At 35.6% G+C, this 18,952-nt stretch overlaps 1 protein-coding gene across 2 annotated transcripts in view; it reads left to right on the forward strand.

Moving 5' to 3' along the window:
• Nucleotides 1-18,033, forward strand: part of Dcn (decorin) — a 36,995-nt gene extending 18,962 nt beyond the window's left edge. For both annotated transcript variants that reach the window (XM_027394131.2, XM_027394130.2), the window contains exons 4-8: nucleotides 4,655-4,868; nucleotides 5,701-5,814; nucleotides 8,606-8,699; nucleotides 12,237-12,375; nucleotides 17,631-18,033. In XM_027394131.2, the coding sequence (XP_027249932.1) occupies nucleotides 4,655-4,868; nucleotides 5,701-5,814; nucleotides 8,606-8,699; nucleotides 12,237-12,375; nucleotides 17,631-17,825 (756 nt within the window). In that variant the 3' untranslated portion in view covers nucleotides 17,826-18,033. The remainder of the gene's footprint in view (nucleotides 1-4,654; nucleotides 4,869-5,700; nucleotides 5,815-8,605; nucleotides 8,700-12,236; nucleotides 12,376-17,630) is intronic.
• Nucleotides 18,034-18,952: the final 919 nt, after the last annotated feature.

Below are 18,952 nucleotides of genomic sequence, written 5' to 3' on the forward strand. Positions count from 1 at the left end.
AGGTTGTGGGTGGGGGCAGACATCAATAAGACCCCTTTGGCTGATGATACAACAAGATGTAACCTATCCCTGACACAGAGAGTTTCCCTTGGTAGTGTAAGGTATCTTGTTGGGACATTATCTCCTCTGTTGTATGATAACTCCCTTTAGATTTCTTTCATTTGTGTCTATATTTAAGGAAACTTCCACTGTAGTAGCTTTCCAGATGGCTGTTCAAAAAGCGTTTAGTGTTCTTTGTCCTTGTCCATAATTCTTCCTTTACCCTTCTCTCTCATCCCCTTCCCTACTTAAGCTTCTTAGGCTAGTTTCCACTTTCTCTCCTAAAATCCTATAGTCTGTTTCCCTTAACTTGGAAGATTCTCTCATTGTCCCTTACTAGCTAACAGAGGTTACTCTGTTTTTTATTTTAATTGAAACACACACATTTAAAGCATAAAGGTAACATCCATATATATGAGAAAACAAACAATATGTGTCTTTTGGGGGTCCATGTTACCTCAGACAGGATGATTCTTTTTGTATCCCTTCAATTTATTTGCCTGCAGTTTAATTTTTCTTAATAACTGAATAATATTCCATTGTATAAATGAACCATATTTTCACTATCATTCATTAGGTGATTGGCAGCTTAGATCTTTCCAATTTCTGGCTGACTATTTCAGAGAAGCAATGAACACAGATGAGCAAATACCTCTGAAGTAAGATGTAGAGTCCTTTGGTAACATGCCAAAAAGCAGTAAAGCTCAATCTGGTGGTAGATCTATTATCAGCATTTTGAGGAACCATAATACTGATTTCCACAGTGGCTTTAGCACTTTGTACTCTCACCAAGAGTTAATAAATATTTCCCTTTCCCTAAATCCTACCCAGTTGTCATATTTTATTGATTTTGGGCCATTCTGACTTTGGTAAGATGAAATCTCAAGTTTTAATTTTCACTTATGGCTAAGAATGCTGAACATTTCTTAATGTTTCTCGGCCATTTTATCCTTTGAGAACTTTTTGTTTATACCCCATATTTTGCTCCTTTGTTTCTTGAGACAAGGTTTCTCCATACAGACATGGCTGTCCAGGAATTTGCTCTGTAGACCAGGCTAGGCTCAAAATCAGAGATCTGCCTGCCTCCTAAGTGTGGGGACTAAAGGTGTGCACCACCATGTCCAGCTCTGAACCCTATTTTTTAATTGGGTTATTTGTTTTCTATGTGTTCAGTTTTTTTTTAGTTCATTGTATATTCATTCTATTCTGTCTATTAGAATATAATATAATATTATAAATATGATATTAATGCTCTATCTGTTAGATAATTGGTAAGGATTTTTTGTCATTTTGTAGTCTTCTACTTTGCTCATGTGGTAATTTCCTTTGCTGTACAAAATGTATTAAGCCACATCAGGCACTATTTCTTAATTGTTGATCTTAATGCCTCAACAGGACCCATTTGGCCCTGCTGGAGTCCTGTTCAGATAATCTTTGCTTGTGCTAATGTTTTCAGGCCTATTCCCTAATTCATCTTCTGTCATATGCAGGGTATCTGGTCTTATGTTGAGGTCTTTGGCCCATTTGGAGTTGAGCTTTGTACAGGATCACAGATATGGATTTATTTTTGTACTTTTACCTGCAACCTTCCAGTTGGATCAGCACCATATATTGAAAATGCTGTTTTTTTTTTCTCCATTGCACATTTTTGGCTTCCTTGTTAAAAACCAGATGCCTTAGGTGTGTGGAATTATGTTTTAGTCTTCATTTTTTTCCTATGGATGAAAGTGTATGTTTATTATGCCAAAACCAGGCTACCATGCTATGTTTATTTACATAACTCTGAAATACAACTTGAAACCTGGGATGGTGATGCCTCCAACAGTTCTTTTATTATTCAGGATTGTTTTAGTCATTGTGATTTTTGTATGTTCATATGTATGTGTGTGTGTTTTCATATGAAGTTCCAGATATTTTTTCAATTTCAGTGAATAATGGTGTTGGAATTTTGATAATGGTTGTTTAGGATCTGAGGACTGCTTTGGGTAGGCCATTTCCATAACAATAATCTTGCCAATCCATGAGCACAGGGAAATCTTCCCATCTTCCAATATCTTCCTTTCCAATGTCTTATACATTTTATTATGCAAGTCTTTCATTGTCTTGGTTTGAGTTATCCCAAAATAGTATTTGAACTATTACGAAAAGTATCGTTTCTCTGATTTCTTTCTCAGTATGTTTGTCATTTGTATATAGGGAAGCTAAGTTTTGTGTGTTAATTTTATATTCTGCTACTGTGCTCAAAGAGCTTTTTTGGCTGTAGAAGTTCCTTGGTAGGGTATTTATTGTCTTTTTTTATTAAATTATTAATATTTTCACATGTACTTTCCCTCTCCCTCTCCCTCCCCCCACCCCCATTCCTTCTCCCCCACCTCCAACCTACCCCCCACCCCATCCACCCGCCACTCCCCAGGCAGGGTAGGGCCCCCAACCAGGGCTCCACCAAGTCCACCAAATCTTCCTGTGCTGGGCCTAGGCCCCTCCCCATGTGTTCAGAGACACAGCGAATCCCTTCAAGTGGGATGGGCTCTCGAAGTCCCTCCCACCCACCAGGACAAAACGCCAGTCCACTTCCAGAGGCTCCAAGGAGTGCAGGGGCCTCCCCATTGGCATCCATGATCAGGGGGCTGGATTAGTCCTGTACTGTCCTCCCAAAGAGCATCTGGGGTCGATATGCTTTCCCTTTTTCAGGCCAACTGTTTCTGTGGGTTTCTCCAACCAGGTACAGACCCCTTCGTTCTTCATTCCTCCCTCTCTTCAACTGAGTTCCAGATTTCAGCTCAGTGTATTTCTGTGGATGTCTGTCTCTGCTCTCATCAGCCACTGGATGAGGACTCTAGAATAGCATAGAGAGTATTCATCAATCTCATTCTAGGGGAAGGGTTTCTAGGCCAACTTCTCCTCCACTGCCCAGACTGTCAGATCGTGTCATCCTTATAGGTCTCTGGAGATCTTCCTAGTTCCAGATCTCTTCTCGGACCTATAGTGACTCCCTCTGATAAATTTCATCATCTGCAGATAAAGATAACTTCCCTTCCTATTTAAATCCCATTGATCTTCTTCAGTTGTCTTATTACTTTAGGTATGAAGAGAGTAGACATCCTTGTCCTAGTTCTTGATTTTAGTGAAAATGCTTTAGGTTTCTTTACATTTATGAAGATTTTGACTATGGGCTTACTGTAAATTGACTTCATTGTTTTGTATACAAGTCAATTTTAATATTAATCTTTTATATTTTTACAGTTTAAGTTTGTGTAGCAAAAACAGTTAAAATTTTCATGAGCATATATATATATATATATATATATATATATATATATATAATCTTCCCTAAGTTTTGTAATCAGATTTTTTGCCAGCAAGTTTTGATAATTAACATATGAAAGCAGCGAATTCAAGTCATTTTAAGGAAAAATTTAAAATTATCATTTCAATTAGTTTAGATATGGATAGTCTTGAGTCCAGTTTCTTTTTCTGTAAATAACACAAATTGGACAATTTTTTCTTCTTTTCTCTTTTTTTTGGGGGGTGACCAGGATGGAGGGACAGACTTTGGAGGACTTGGAAGTGAGTGTGTTTATGGTGCAAGATATGAAACCCTGAAATACTCAATAATCAATATATTATGTTGGGAAAATTCTCAGAATCCTTGGATTTTAGGTTTAAAAAGACACAGAAATGATTGCTCTTATATCTTCCAAGATGACCCTAAGCACATTTATACACACATTCATATATTATTTTTTAAAAAGCATGCCAATCATGATTATTGGTGCACAATGAATTTAAAACAGAAAAGCAAAACTTAAATGGCTAAGTTTTCTTTTCAGGAGCACCATCAATAGAGACTATTTATTGCCCATTACTGTTTTAGAAATCACCTCAAGTTTACAAAACATTAGTCAGTTTCAATATTTGATAGAGGGTTCAGAACTAGTAAAGCTTCATTTTTTTCATCATTATGGAAATTACTTTTGAACAAAGCACTATTGTCTCTATTTGAAATGACTCTACAGAGCTGCAATGGCTCAAAAGAGTCCCCAACCCTTTTCCATCCCATGGCAAATGCTCCAAATAGCTCAATAGTGCTCCCAACTTGCTCAACACAGCTTCCAAATTGACAAAGCCTGCCTTAGAAGTGGTATCATGTCACTAAAGTCAAACCAAGCTTCCTCCTCAATTTGACAGGTCTCTTCTACACAGGGCACAGCAGGAAAAAAGTAAACCCAAGTTAGAGGAGACCGAAGCATGTCTCCCTGAAGCCTTCTACTGTAGGGATGACAATAGATTCTCCTCTCTTTAGTCACCTACTCCAGCTACATTCTGATTTTCAGTTCTAATGATAGTGTAACCTAAGCCCACTTCTTGACGAACAGTGAAGCTGTGCCTTAAGCAGAAAGGATGATTCGGGGTGAAATCTGTGGCATTGATGGTATTTAGGGATCTGGTGTCTTTCAGTGATTTCTTTAGCATCATTTATTTAAAATAAAATTTATTAATATGTGTACACACATATCCGCACTAAAGGAGCAGATTTCCACATTGCTTCTGAATTTTTGTGATTTTGCAAATTTGTCTGTGTTATTCAATTCTCTGTGTTGTTCAATTTTTGCAGACCTTGATTCTTGTCAACAACAAGATCAACAAGATCAGCTCTGGGGCATTTACACCTCTAGTAAAATTGGAAAGGCTTTATCTGTCTAAGAACCAACTGAAGGAACTGCCTGAAAAAATGCCCAAAACCCTTCAGGAGCTCCGTGCCCATGAGAATGAGATCAGCAAAGTGCGGAAAACCGTGTTCAATGGACTGAACCAGATGATTGTCATAGGTACAGATTTGATTATAGCTCGAGGACCAGGACCTAGGGAGAATGAAAGGGTTTCAAGTAATCCTTAGGTGCTGAAAGGGGGTGATGAGCCAAAGTCCTGGGTGTCTGAAGGCTGTGTGAACAGAAGTTACAGCTCCAGGAGAAAGGGGACATTCTTCCTGGATTTTGGTCATCTGAGAATGTTAAAGGAAGATATTATACCTGGTCACATGAGCAAGATGTAGAATGGACCATGCTTAATCAGAGGGATTTGGGGATAAACCTTTCCACAAGGGAGTTGTCCTGTGTTCTGACCATTTGTGGATTAATTCCTTTCTAAAACTGTTTCATAAGGTTTTGGTGGGTGTGTGTGATTATTAGATGTGATTTTAAAATTGGCTTGCAAAATGTTATATTTAAATTCTTAAACAGTATTTAGGAAATTTGTAGTAAAGTGTATTATTTATTAACACTAGCTTAGCTTTTCTGGGGAAATTATAAGTAGTGCCATGGCTATTGTTTTTTCATAAACATTTGTTTTGCTTGTTTGGTTCATTCCTTCGTTCATACAGGGTTTCATTGTATAGCCCAATCTGCCCTTGAATAGTGTGACCTTCCTGCCTGAGGCTCCTGCCTGTTGTTGCCTATTCCATTATACAAGTCCTAGTTTTATTAGGACAAAGTTTCATCTAATTTTCATGTTTCTCTTAAGAGCATAGTTTTCTCCTATACTTTCATTTGTTTCTCAGTCAAGAAGCTATTAAAAGCTATTTTTTCTTCTAGAATCATCACTGAAGCAGATACAGACATTGTAAAATGTCCTCTAATAGCCTTGCACTTTCTATCTTTGTAGAACTGGGCACCAACCCACTGAAAAGTTCTGGCATTGAAAGCGGAGCCTTCCAGGGAATGAAGAGACTTTCATACATCCGAATTGCAGACACCAACATCACTGCTATTCCTCAAGGTGACAAAAAATTCTCCAAAATGTTTTGAAAAACAAAAGTCCAACAGCATTGACATTTAGAAAAATGATTGTGGAGATTTAAATTGGAACACATGCGGCAAGCCTATGTTCAGTGAACTCTCAATTCCTGGAGTTGGCTCTTTTGGGCAAAGTTGACTATTGGGTCATGCAAGGCACAGATAGAATCCCTATAAAGTCTCTTCTAAGATGTAATTTAAGATGCAGTAAGTTCGTGTTATGCATTCATGATTTCCTAAAGAAAGCATTAGTATTTTGTTTAAAAAAGTAAAAGGAAATAAAGTGCTCATACGTGGCAGTATCTCTGTAACAGATAAATTTTGCTTTGATTTTTCTAATCCTATAGGAAATTCTTTTTACTGTGAAACTTTCCATTAAACAGGGTCTCAATAGGCAGATCCAGCTGATGGCTTAATCTTGGTTATCGTAAAGAATGTAGACTTCTTTAAAAAGGAAGGAATGTAGAATCTTTGCTTTGGCTCAAGTTGTCATTAATTGGCTCAAGAAATCTCAATGTCTTAGGGTTGTGGCCTCAAATTAAGTAGAATATGTGAGTATAGAAAAGCAGGAAAGTAATATTACCTTCTTTAATTGTGTGAAAATGTATTAAAGTATCATGCTCACATAGTGTATGCTAGAGACATAGTGAGTAAGAGACTATTCCTCAAGACAACCAGAGCCAGAAGGTTGAAAGGTGATCACTGTCATCAGTGCAGCCTCTGCTGTCACACAGAGTCTTGTCCTAGTGAACTGGCAAAGGCAGAAAAACACCTGACAGAAGTGCCTTGAATTTCACTTTCCTTCTGCCTCAAAGTCACTCCATATTTCCCACCTACCCCTCACTCCTGCCCTCTTCAACACAGGTGTCTTTCTGTGGAACTGGGTACTAGGTGTAAATTTCTACAGGAAACATTCACTACTTTCACATCACAGAAAGCTTTCTTCTAACCCTGCCTCCTCCAGGCTTTTTATAGAGATGGTTGTTTGGTACTCTAGTAAATAACCATTGAGATAGTTAGGAGCATACATGTGTCCATACATACATACATACAACAAAACTTCATTGAGTTAGAGAAGGAAGGAATGAGGTATCTCAAATTTGCTTTATTAAATACACTCTTGTTGCACTTACAGGAAGACTGCTAATTTTTATTTGTTTGTCTAGAAGACTCTCGTGGTTAAAATGTCTTATTACAAAAGTAGTCGAGATTTCCTAATATTTATTCATGAGAAAAATTCAATTATTATTTAATTTCCTCTGGCTTAGAGAATGCTATTCTAAATTCCCCTGTCCAGATGGGAGCACAGAACATTTCCTCTTTAAAACTTACAAATTTATAACTTTGAGTGTCTGTTTGGTTACTAAGAAAAGGCATTGATATTCATCATTTTGCACATTGAGAAAAATAATGTAGTTGGCAAAAGTAACATGGTCAATGTTTGATAAAAACAGAAGCAGAACAAATAAAAGCTTATTTATTTATTTATTTATTTACATTTTCATAGTATTTGCTACTCAAAGCATTCATCTATGAAGAAACATAATATTTTAAAACCAACATATAAGACATACTGCAATAAATACAATCATTAACATAATTTGGAGGTTGTAATTTCTTAGCAATGAAATCTTTGTCCTTATAGACAAAGAAAAGTAAAACTTGCTTCAACCCAGTACTAGGTATACATGCATCCATTTCCTATTTTCTTTGTAGCTGTTGTTATTCTTTACAGTGGAACACTGCATTATTATCAGCCATATAAACACATAGTCCCAAATAAACACCAGACAACACAGAGAAATGAAAGTAAATTCAAATACTGCTTAGTATTTACATTACTAAGTCTTTGGAAATCACAACCATTAAAGACATATTTTGGTAGATTAGTGGGCCCTTTGGATGTTATATTATTTTTCCAGGTGCTCTACATATGTCAGGTTACTTGATTATAGGGCTCTTCACATCCCTCTTAACAACAAAAACAATCTGGTTTTAATAGGGTCAGATAAGCCAGAGGTTCTTAACTTGTGGGTAGCAATGTCCCTCAGAGGTTACCTAAGATAATTGGAAAACACAGATGTTTTACTACAATGCATAACAGAAGAAAACAGTTATGATGCAGCAATGAAGATAATTTTATGATTTGGGGTGAACACAACATGAGGAACTGTATTAAAGTGCCGTAACATTTGGAAGATTGAGAACCACTTACATTTTAACTTCTAGCTATTGCTGCATTGCCATTGTGCAGAGGCATCAAATGCTCTCTCAGAGAAGTCAAGTCTAAGGACCAACACCAGCACAATACACTAGTGCTAGTTATGAATAATACTTGTAAATGAAATACCTGTTTACATTTATATACAGACTTAAAAGATACAGGGATACATGATCCTTCCATTTCAGTTCCAGTGTTCACCTCCTTAGTTTGTCTTGACATCATATAACAACAATATGTGAACCCATTGACACCGGTGGAAAGAACAATGAGATATTTGGTGTTTGACTTCCATTCTACAGTTGCCAGCACAAAAATCTGTCAAATGATGTAAAGAGTTCATTATTATATCTAAGTCCCTTTGAGATAAAAGCAGTAAAGAAGCACATCACTTTAAAGTGTGTATTTTTTATTATAAAAAGAAAGAAGGCAAAAGACAAGACCAAAATTATTTGAAATGTCTTTTAGAAATTGACCATATGTGTCCCCATTGAAAGAGATTTTCTATTTATAATGCTTGTTGGCTGAATTAGCATCTTTTTGCCCATCCCAGGTCTCCCTCCTTCTCTCACTGAATTGCATCTGGATGGAAACAAAATCACCAAAGTTGATGCATCCAGCCTGAAAGGACTGACTAATTTGGCTAAGTAAGATAATTCAGTATTTCCTACCAAAATGATGAGGGGGCGTGTCATCCATCTTGAAACACACAATGCTCTACCTATTTTATAAACTATCTCAGCTTATATGTTTTGAAGTGAAATTCCAGCTAACATGACAAATTCTTGACAAAAGTCAGTGAAATATAATAATTAGTATAGACAATAAGATTGATAACATATTTTGTGGATATTTTGTTGTTTGTAAATATTTTGTAAAGGTGCTCAGTGAAAACAGGTTTTAAATGTCCATTTAATATATTCTAATTTAGTGTCATCAAAGAGAAAGTTAAGGAAACTCTAACAAGTTAATCCAAAATTGAGAATGTATTCAAATGGCATCTAAGGACATAGAAATATTACTTTCTGAATAACTACAAAGAAATTATCCAACGTCTCTTCTCTAAAGGACTTAAAGAAAATGTCATTACACATTTATTGCAGACTCAGAAAAGAAAAACAATTTTTTGGCCCTGCCTAATTGTATATTTTTCTTTGTACATCTGCTTTCTAACTGGGTTTCATATCCCTTCTGTATTTAATAGAAAAAGTAAGCTAATGAGTTTATTCAGGAGTCTTCAAGGAATACTTCCTTGACATGCATACAGAGGAATAGTCTTGTAGGGTGCATGCTTGCCTGTCACATTATGCCAAGTCAACATGATAGATGAATGAATATATGGGACATATATCTTTAGCCTCGAGAGATGTCAGTAACCAAGTCAATACATTAGGCACCTTTTCCTGTTTCTATGTGTAGTCTCCAAATGACCCAGTTCATGGTGAAGAGAAAGAATAAATACAATATTGTGAATATAGTTATATGTGTCCCTGGTGTCAGAAATAATAAGAAATACTCCATGTAGAAAAATTTAACCAATTTCTGATATAAAATTATTCTTCAAAGTATTTTACATTATGCATCACCAATCTTTCCTTGTTGATTAACTCCTTCTAGCTGCAGAAGTATATAAGCAGATAAATTGTATTATTTGTTACATATATTTGCCATTAGGATCTTATTTTCATATTATTACTATGATAATGATTAATAGCAGTAGTATAAGAGGAAAATATTTTAAACCTTTAAAAATGACAAATCATTCATAATATATGTGTTTCTTTAGAAAAGATGTTTGTCTTGTATGAAAATCAGTAACAGGATTCTGGCATTGTAAACCTTGATACTGATGACATGTGCTGTCTTACACAAAAGCTTAAAGTACTAATAAATTATAAAAAGGCTAATAAAAAGTCATGTTTCTTGGTAAGTGGATTCTGAATTTCATTTAATTACTGTATCTGTAGGGTCAAGTTTCCCAATTCTTGAATGTACCTAATCCATTTCTTTTGGAATCAAATCCAGAGTAAATTCTTTATTAAACCATCAAATAACTGTGTTCCTTATTATTCAGTGATACTTGAACACAGTAAATATGTTAGTGTTGAAAATTAAAAAAAAAATAAAACCTGTGAAAAGAGACCAAGAACTTCTTTTCATGAGAGATTTCCAGTTTATTATCAGGACTGTGTTGGGAAAAATTACTGCAAATCCCTCTTCTGAAGTACAAAATATAAATGATTATTAGACACATGCAGACATATATATATATATATATATATATATATATATATATATATATGCATATATATGGCATACATAGACATTTATGTCATGCCCTTTATTAGTAGAATTAACTTTCAATGGTGAACATGCTTTTTGAGGTTTGTCACTGTTCATTTTAATCCTTGGAGAAATACAAATTCTCAAAAACACCTATTGATTGATTGTATAAACAAGTACTTTAAAATAATATTATTCTTGAAAAGTTGTTAGAAATTGTATAGTCTAAGATACAGTCTACTGCAAAATTGATAATTGGGACTTGGAGTGTCACAAGATATAGGAGACAAAATTATGAAGTAAAAAAAAAAAGAGAAGACCATACATAATATATGAGCATCTAAAATAAAGGGAAATCTAAATGTTCTCAGCCAAGATGCCAAGTTAATAATCAGCTGCTAAGATAACCAGTGATTCTTTTCATACAAAATGTGCATATTTTAGCCATTATTTAAAAATAAAGCCAGGATCATACTTAGGAGACTTTATTTACATAATGACAGCATCTGAGTTCTAGTGGACTCAAGCCTTGGACCTACCTGAAGGCTAAGCAAATCATTCTGCTATCCTCAGACCAGCCCTTTGCATGCTAAGACACTTGATAAACAGTCTCCTCCCTCCTTGCAGCTGTTAGAGCTCTTTCATTATCCTGTGGCCTCATACTGGTATCTGCCCTATGGATCAACTTCTTTCTGCTTTGTGTGGTTTTATCCCTAGCATGTTTAATGAATTAGTCATGCCTTCAAGTCAAATTCTTCTTGCTTAGAATCCCATTAATAACATAGAATCCTCATTTGTTATGCCTTTAATATAAGAAATATGAACCTAGACTTCAACCAAATGAGACTTACAAAACACAGAGCAGAGAGTCAGCTGTCTGAGTAGGAAGGAGTGAAGCTCATAGCAAGCTGATCCAGAGTGCCACTAAAGGGTAACTGGAGAACTTTATTTTATCTATCACCACACACTAATTCTACTTATGGTTCTAGAAAGTAGGCTACTGACATTTCAGAATGTTTTACCTTTAATTTTCCATGAATAGATAGATGTATATGATAAATGAACAAATGCATCATTTCCAAAGTGGCTAAATGGCTCCCGCTATTTCCTTTTGTTCTTTACCAAATGAATTTGTATGATTATTATATGTAGAAATTAATTCATGGTTACTTGTGGACTACATCAAATTGTATGCTGTGTTAGGACTAGATTTACTACAAGACAGTTGCTATTTCACAGGAGAGGCATACAAGTGGTTAAGTCATAGCACTGCCTTTTATATTTTCCAAGATGATCTCAGAATACCATGGAAGAATATTTACTAGAGGTATCCATCCATCCAGGAGTCTTGATAAAGGTCATGCTGAGCTGAGAATAGGCTTTGGGGGGTGATAGAGATAGTTCTGCTGGTGAAGTCATTGTGGTACAATAGTGAATACCTGAGTCTAGATTCCAGTGGCACTTGCCCTGTAAGGAAGAGACAGCAGGATCCCTGGAGCTTGCTGACTGAATAGTTTTGACAATTCCAGGTTTAGTAAAAGACTGTCTCAAATACTAAGTTGAAAAATTATGAAGGAGTATAACCAGTGTCTATATCTGGCCTCTGAACCCATATATAGATATATATGCTCATGCATCTTCACACACACACACACACACACACAGAGAGAGAGAGAGAGAGAGAGAGAGAGAGAGAGAGAGAGAGAGAGAGAGAGAGAGAGAAAGAGAGAGAGAGAGAAAGGAATAGTTTCTGTCAAGACTCAGAAATGTTTGAAGAAAACACTTGAGAGGAATAGTTCATGCAAAAGCAAGGGATGTCTTACCAAATTCTCAATTTCCTACAGCCGATATGAAAGGGATTCCTGACTGCTGTGCACACCAATATCTGCTCTTTTCTGCAGGTTGGGGTTGAGTTTCAACAGTATCTCTGCCATAGACAATGGTACTCTGGCCAACACTCCTCATCTGAGGGAACTCCACTTGGACAACAACAAACTCATCAGAGTGCCTGGTGGGCTGGCGGAGCATAAGTACATCCAGGTGATGCAAGGCCATTCCTACTTATGAGGACCATCTGGAGCGGAATTTCCTACTGTGATTGTGGGAGGAAGGGAACTCTCCTTGGGAATAGTTTTCAGTGTTGTAGCCTTCTCCAGGGACTTGAGAATATTCACAGCCTAATATCAGAGTGCTAGCCTGGCTAGGTTCTGATGAGGGTCTCACCCAGATAGTGAACTCCTGATATCAGCTCTTAGTTTCACATGACAGAAAGAGAGTGTCTTCTTGGCACTAATCCCATTTGAGACTGGTCACTTTCCAAAGGCCCACCCCCCCCCCATGCCACATTATTGGGATGATAGTTTTAAAACATGAATTTTGGAGGATACAAAATTCAAGTCACTCCATAAAAAAGAACTTTATTGTTGAATAACACATACACAGTTTTATTGTATAGAAAGAATGCTTGACTCATTAATTGTTAAAGGAACTATACCTTGACTGTATTATAAAACTCAGTGATAAAATGGATATTTCCTATGAGGTAGGCAGGTTTGAAGTTATAAGTCAGTATAACAAATACCAGTTGTATAAGGCAATGAGCACATAATGAGTGTCATAGAGTAAATTATTTTTTAACTGTAAGCTAAAGCAGATTCACAGCCGATAAAAGCAATGTATTAAGTTTATACAAATTATTAAATTACACAACTTGATAAAGATAGGAATACAGGAGCCAGTAGTCCATTGGGGAATAGCCTCTGTGTCTCTAAAACTGAAAATAAATACCATGCTTACTAGGTAGTGGCAAAAATAATTGCATATAATAACAGACAAACTTCTAGTGGTACTTTGAGAAACTAAAACAAAAATGTTTATTCAAGCTGTTCATGAAGCCAGTACTTTTTAATTTGTCTTATGCAGATCATTATTTATTATTTTTCTATTTTCAGTGTTTTGGGGGGAATGTTGTTATTTATGTATTTATTTATTTGTTTATTTTGATCAAATGTTTGAGACAGGGTTACACTATGTAGCTCTGTCTGTCTTGGAACTCACTCTGTAGACCAGGCTGATCTCAAACTCAAGAGATCAACCTACATTTGCCTCCTGAGTGCTGGGGTTAAAGGGGTGTGCCACCTCACTCATTTTTTAAAAACCCTTTTACATTGAAATATGTGTCAAGTTCAATCACTGTGTCACAGAAGCAATATTTTGACATATTTTATAGGTAAAGGAACACAATATCTAAATTTTTCTGGTGACTCAGGGTAGACTGACTTGTTCTGTCCTCAGAAATGTCAACATGCATCTCATCTCCCATTTGTTGCTGTTTAGTTGAATCAAGTTCAAGTTATTTGACATTAACTAGGTTTAGTAAGTGTCTGACATAATGTGAGCAAGAAGCTTGACATTTTTTCTTGAGTATTTGTTGTTTTCAGTAGGGGTTGTAATATATATATATATATATATATATATATATATATATATATATATATATATATATTGAGACTTAGACTTGACAAAACTAGCTATACTTTTTACAGGTAAGATTTTCATCATGCTTAGTTATGTTTCTTTGTCCCTACTTTCACCTTCTTTATTCCTGTTTTTGTCATCAACTTGGCATACCCTATGGTGACCATGGAATGGCTTTACTAGGAACATTAAGGAAAGAAACACAATAGGAAACAGTTGTCTATTTTGATGCTACTTCCTATAATTTTGCTCAATATGTTTCTGCTCTAAGCTTGAAATCAGCATACTTTTTTTTTCTGTGAGTCACAGAGGCAGATAATTAAACGCTATGGTTTGAAGAATGTTAAGTTTAAGGAAATAATTCCAGAGTAACACATATTGGGAAAGTAGCATTTTCAGCTGTTTCTCCCTATCTTTTAGTACCTGTATCCTATTTGCTCTTCTCCTTCAAGATCTTAAGGATTTCACAATACTATTTCTTCTTCAGTTATTTTTGTAAAATTTATATTTATTTGCTTTTAATATATATTGTTAACTCTTTGAGAAATTTATGCAAGGAGGCAAGGTATTTTGCATATATGTATTATATTTGCATGCCATCCTTCCTCCCTCTGACTCCCTGGTGTCCATATCCTACACCTCAAATTCTCAAACAAACATCTTATCCTCTTTCTTTCTGTCTCTCTCTTTATTTTCTGTATAATACACAGAGTCCATTTTGTGCTGTCCATAAATTCATGGACCATTCACTGGAATATAGTAGAACATGTTCACATTCTTATAAAAAACTAGGATCAAGAAAATTTGGGAAGGACAAGAATGTGACTAAGTTATATGGGCTGAAAATGTTTAAAGTAAATTTAAAAAAAGAAAAGAAAATTGACTCTCACTGCCTAGCGACCATTAATGGTCAATAACTAGGTGGGGGGTTGTAAGCAAAAAAAAATAAAATTTTAAAAATGCATTCAAAGTGGATATTTTATAAGCATTTAATTCCAAGTCCCTTCTCCATATTGAAATCTTGACTGGCTTGATCTGTGCAGGCAAGCACAACTGATGTGCTCTCATGAGTAAAACAGACCTGTTGTGTCCAGAAGACACTATTTCACCACATTCCTCCCAGAACTCTGGTTCTTATAACATTTCCACACCCTCATCTCCAATGTTTCTTGGGTCCTGGGAGTGGGTGGGGTATGATGTCAATATTGTATTTATGCTTGAGCACGCCACAGAGCATTATGTTCTACACTGTGACCAGCTGTGACATTCCGTACTAATTGCCATCTACCGCACAAAGAAGATTCTATGATGAGGACTGAGATGACACTGACCGATATAGTCATTCCACCTCTACAGCACAGTTTTAGAGAGAGTGTCTTCCCCTGAAATTTCCATCTCCATCATTTTGGCTTTCCATCTACTGTGTTATTTGTGTAGAAATGGCAGTGGAATGTAGAATAAAAGTGATGTAACTTTCTTGTCTTAAAAGAGGCAGGGTTGTTCACATTTGCCACTGAGGAAGACACTAACTACAGCTGTTTTGCAAATGCTCATTATCAAGTGACAAAGCTCCCTTCTATTCCTAGCTTAGTTGAAATTTTGAACATTTTCTTCTTTGCAAAAATTGTCTGTGCTTGTTGAGATAATGTTTCATATTACCTTGCTAATATACTAACATATGGTATTAAATTAATTTATTATAAGTTGTTAAATGAGTTTTAAATGCTTGAGATATATCACTCTTGGAAATAGTATACAGTCCTTCTGAATACTGTGAAATAGTTTCTTAATATTTCATTCAGTATTTAAAAATTTATGCTTATTTGACTATAATTTTCTTTTATACTTTTTATCTGGCCTTAGTGTTAGAAAACACTACCTGGTAGGATGTGGCATCCACTTCTTGTTCACAGTCTATTGCTTGACATTTTCCTTGACATAGTCTCTCACTTTCAACATGAGCTATTAATTATTACTAAGTATTACTTGTTTTGTTGACAAGTTCTGATAGAATAGAGACTAGTAATAGCAATATAAATTTTCAAAATGTAAGAATCCTAAACAAATTATCAAAACTATTGCTTTGTTTTTAACAACACTGCTTTCTGCTTTTTAATACTTTATACCATTGTTCCTTTAAGCAATTATATGAGTTAGGGTGTTGTAAACACTACAAAGATATGGATTTCCCTGTAGGTTGCATATTACAAATCATCACTAGAAGACCGTATTCCAAAGTCTTAACTTCAAATATATTTTGCTTTATTTCACTATATAGCCTAGACTTTATTCAAACTCATGAGCAGCATGCCCCATCACCTAAGTGTTAGGGTTATAGGTGTACTTCATGATGTCTGGTTGATGTCTCTTTAGTTTTTAAATAATCCTGGTGTTTAGTAACACTGAGGAAATTTATGAACAAATTATCATTGTATTAAGCATGACAATAAATTATGTTTTATAAAACATCTTGATGAATTAAAGTTCAATAATTTTATAGTAGAGTTTGTGGATTAAATATTAGCAGAGTATTATGTTGGTACTCACTTGTAATCCTAGAAGTGTGATGCTGAGGCAGGAAAACTAAAAGCTTGACAAAAACTTAAGCTACCCAGACAGACTGTCTCAGAAAACAAACAAAGTAACAAATAAAAGGAAAACCTCTTTTAATCCTGCCTTTGCAAATGTTATACTTAAATATACCTTAGAGTTTGTGTTATTTTTATTAATTTTTCTCTTTTTGTTCATTCCATTATATTATTACTTCCTCTTTCTATATATATTTATTAAGTAGCTTAATATTTTGGTTTTTCCTATAGGGTTTAATCTTTCATGTAGATAGTGTATGGTAAATGCATATCTAATATGTGTAATAATTCAGTCGGGTGTATTTCTTGACTATCTCCTTTCCATATAGCAGGTACAGGAGATGTAGCCATGAACAAAGTGAGCAGCTTCATCCCTCATTCATATTTTGCTCTGGAAAAGAAAAAGTAAAGCCAACTACACTGCATAGTGATAACTGCTATGAAGAAAGATAGATGGGACTGAATTAACAATGGCAGATTGGGTTAATAAGAGAAGGCCTGTTTGTCAGGAGAAAACAAGGTAGCAAGCCTGCAGATTCCTTAGGGAAGTTACTTCAGGTGTGTGACAATGGACTGGGCTTGACCAGTGACAGGATAAGATACAGACTTGGAACAGAATGGTATCAGACTGTAGGATGGGAAATCCCTGGTGAGAATTTGCTTTATTCTCACCCCACCCCACCCCAGGTAAATGCAAAGTGTAATTTTCCCCTTCTTCTGTTTTTGTGACATGAATATTATTTAATTTTACTTTTGGCCTCATTTCTTCTTGTTGTTGCTTTGTTTTAGAGTCCCTTTGGGATATAAACTTTTTTTGAAAAGTGGACTTTTGAAAAACAAAGGAGAAAGTAGGAGGGGCAACCAATAGTTGAGGAAGAGGCCCTAGAGACTTAGGCTGTGGGAGTACAGATAAGGAGGACCATTCTATGAAGTCACTTTGAAATCAGATGGCAGAACTGGATGATGAGATAGAGAATAAATGAGGAAGCTGAGTGCAAGTGTAATTGTAATGTTCCTAGACTGAGCATCTTGAAGGATTAAGGAGCAATTTGCAGAGATAGGGCATGGTGATGAAAGAAAAGCAACTTCTGAAAGGAAGGCAGTAAACAAAATTTGTTTTGAGGAGTCATAATGTATTCCTACCCAAAGACCCAAATTAAAATTAGTGTTTATGTGAAGAACCTCAATGAACATACAGAGAATAATCATCCCCACTATTTCATGTTGCAGGTTGTCTACCTTCACAACAACAACATCTCCGCAGTTGGGTCAAATGACTTCTGCCCACCTGGCTACAACACCAAAAAGGCTTCTTATTCTGGAGTGAGCCTTTTCAGCAACCCTGTCCAGTACTGGGAGATCCAGCCATCCACCTTCAGATGTGTCTATGTGCGTTCTGCCATTCAACTAGGAAACTACAAGTAACTCCCAGACAGCCTCATTCTTATAATCTGGAAGAAAACAACCCAAAATTCCAGTCTCTCAATGTCATTACTAAAAGGGGGTGGAGGGGAGAAAGCAAGATTCTGGAAATTCAAGAGTATTGTGGATTCCTTTTCCACATGACCTATTATGCATCGAGCCAAATATTCAGATTGATTAACTGCCTACAATAAAAATATTTTGCCTGCAATATTCAGAATCATTTTTAAAGGTTTCTGTAGATGTGAACTAAGCTATCAAAATCTGATGTAACCATAGAGGCCAGACTTTTAGTAAAGCTTTAAAAGGAACCAAATACAAAGTATTTTGTAATTCATAGAGCTAAATTAACTCTTTTGACCTAAGGTCAAATGCCAAACTTTAGCAATGTATTAATCTCCTTTATTATTGGCAATGCCTCATTTGAATGTGTAAATTCAATACAGGCTTGTAAAATTTTCACTGTCATTTTATTGAAAAAAATAAAATTTTGAAAATGCATTCAAAGTGGATATTTTATAAACATTTAATTCTAAAAATTCCTGAAATCTCTAGGAAGTTGATAATAGTATACATTTTCAAATTTTTAGCATTCCCTCTACTCTTATATTTACATTTGAGAATGACAATGAGTATTGTCTACATTCAGTCTTAGGCTTATAAATCATGGAACGATTTGGTTTCATTAGTACAATTCATGAAATCTATTTTAAAAGAACTATATGGACCATCAGGCTGCTTGTCTAGGCATTTCTGCATTTACTGATGTAATGGAAATTGGTATTGCCTTTAGTTAGAAAATATTTTTTGAGTTGGATTTTGAAACAGCTATGGAATCGGGCAGTTTAGCATGTCTCAGGAGTGGGCTGCTGGGCTTAGAGAATTTATGACTTGGAATGTTTGGGCCATCAAAACCTAGAGGGAAAGTATGCAAGGACAGTTTGACTCTGCTTCAGAGTTAGGTGTCTTATGGTCACCAATCATAAGAGAGCAAATTAAACCAGGCTTTAACCACAAGGGGTGGGGGCCCATTATTTAGGATGAAATTCCAGGTTCTCATCAGTCAGAGGTCTCATCAACTTCCCTTCCTTGCTCTTTCAGCACTATTCTGCCCCACCCCCTCTCCAGCT

Source organism: Cricetulus griseus (assembly GCF_003668045.3).
Source record: "Cricetulus griseus strain 17A/GY chromosome 1 unlocalized genomic scaffold, alternate assembly CriGri-PICRH-1.0 chr1_0, whole genome shotgun sequence".
Classification (NCBI taxonomy): domain Eukaryota; kingdom Metazoa; phylum Chordata; class Mammalia; order Rodentia; family Cricetidae; genus Cricetulus; species Cricetulus griseus.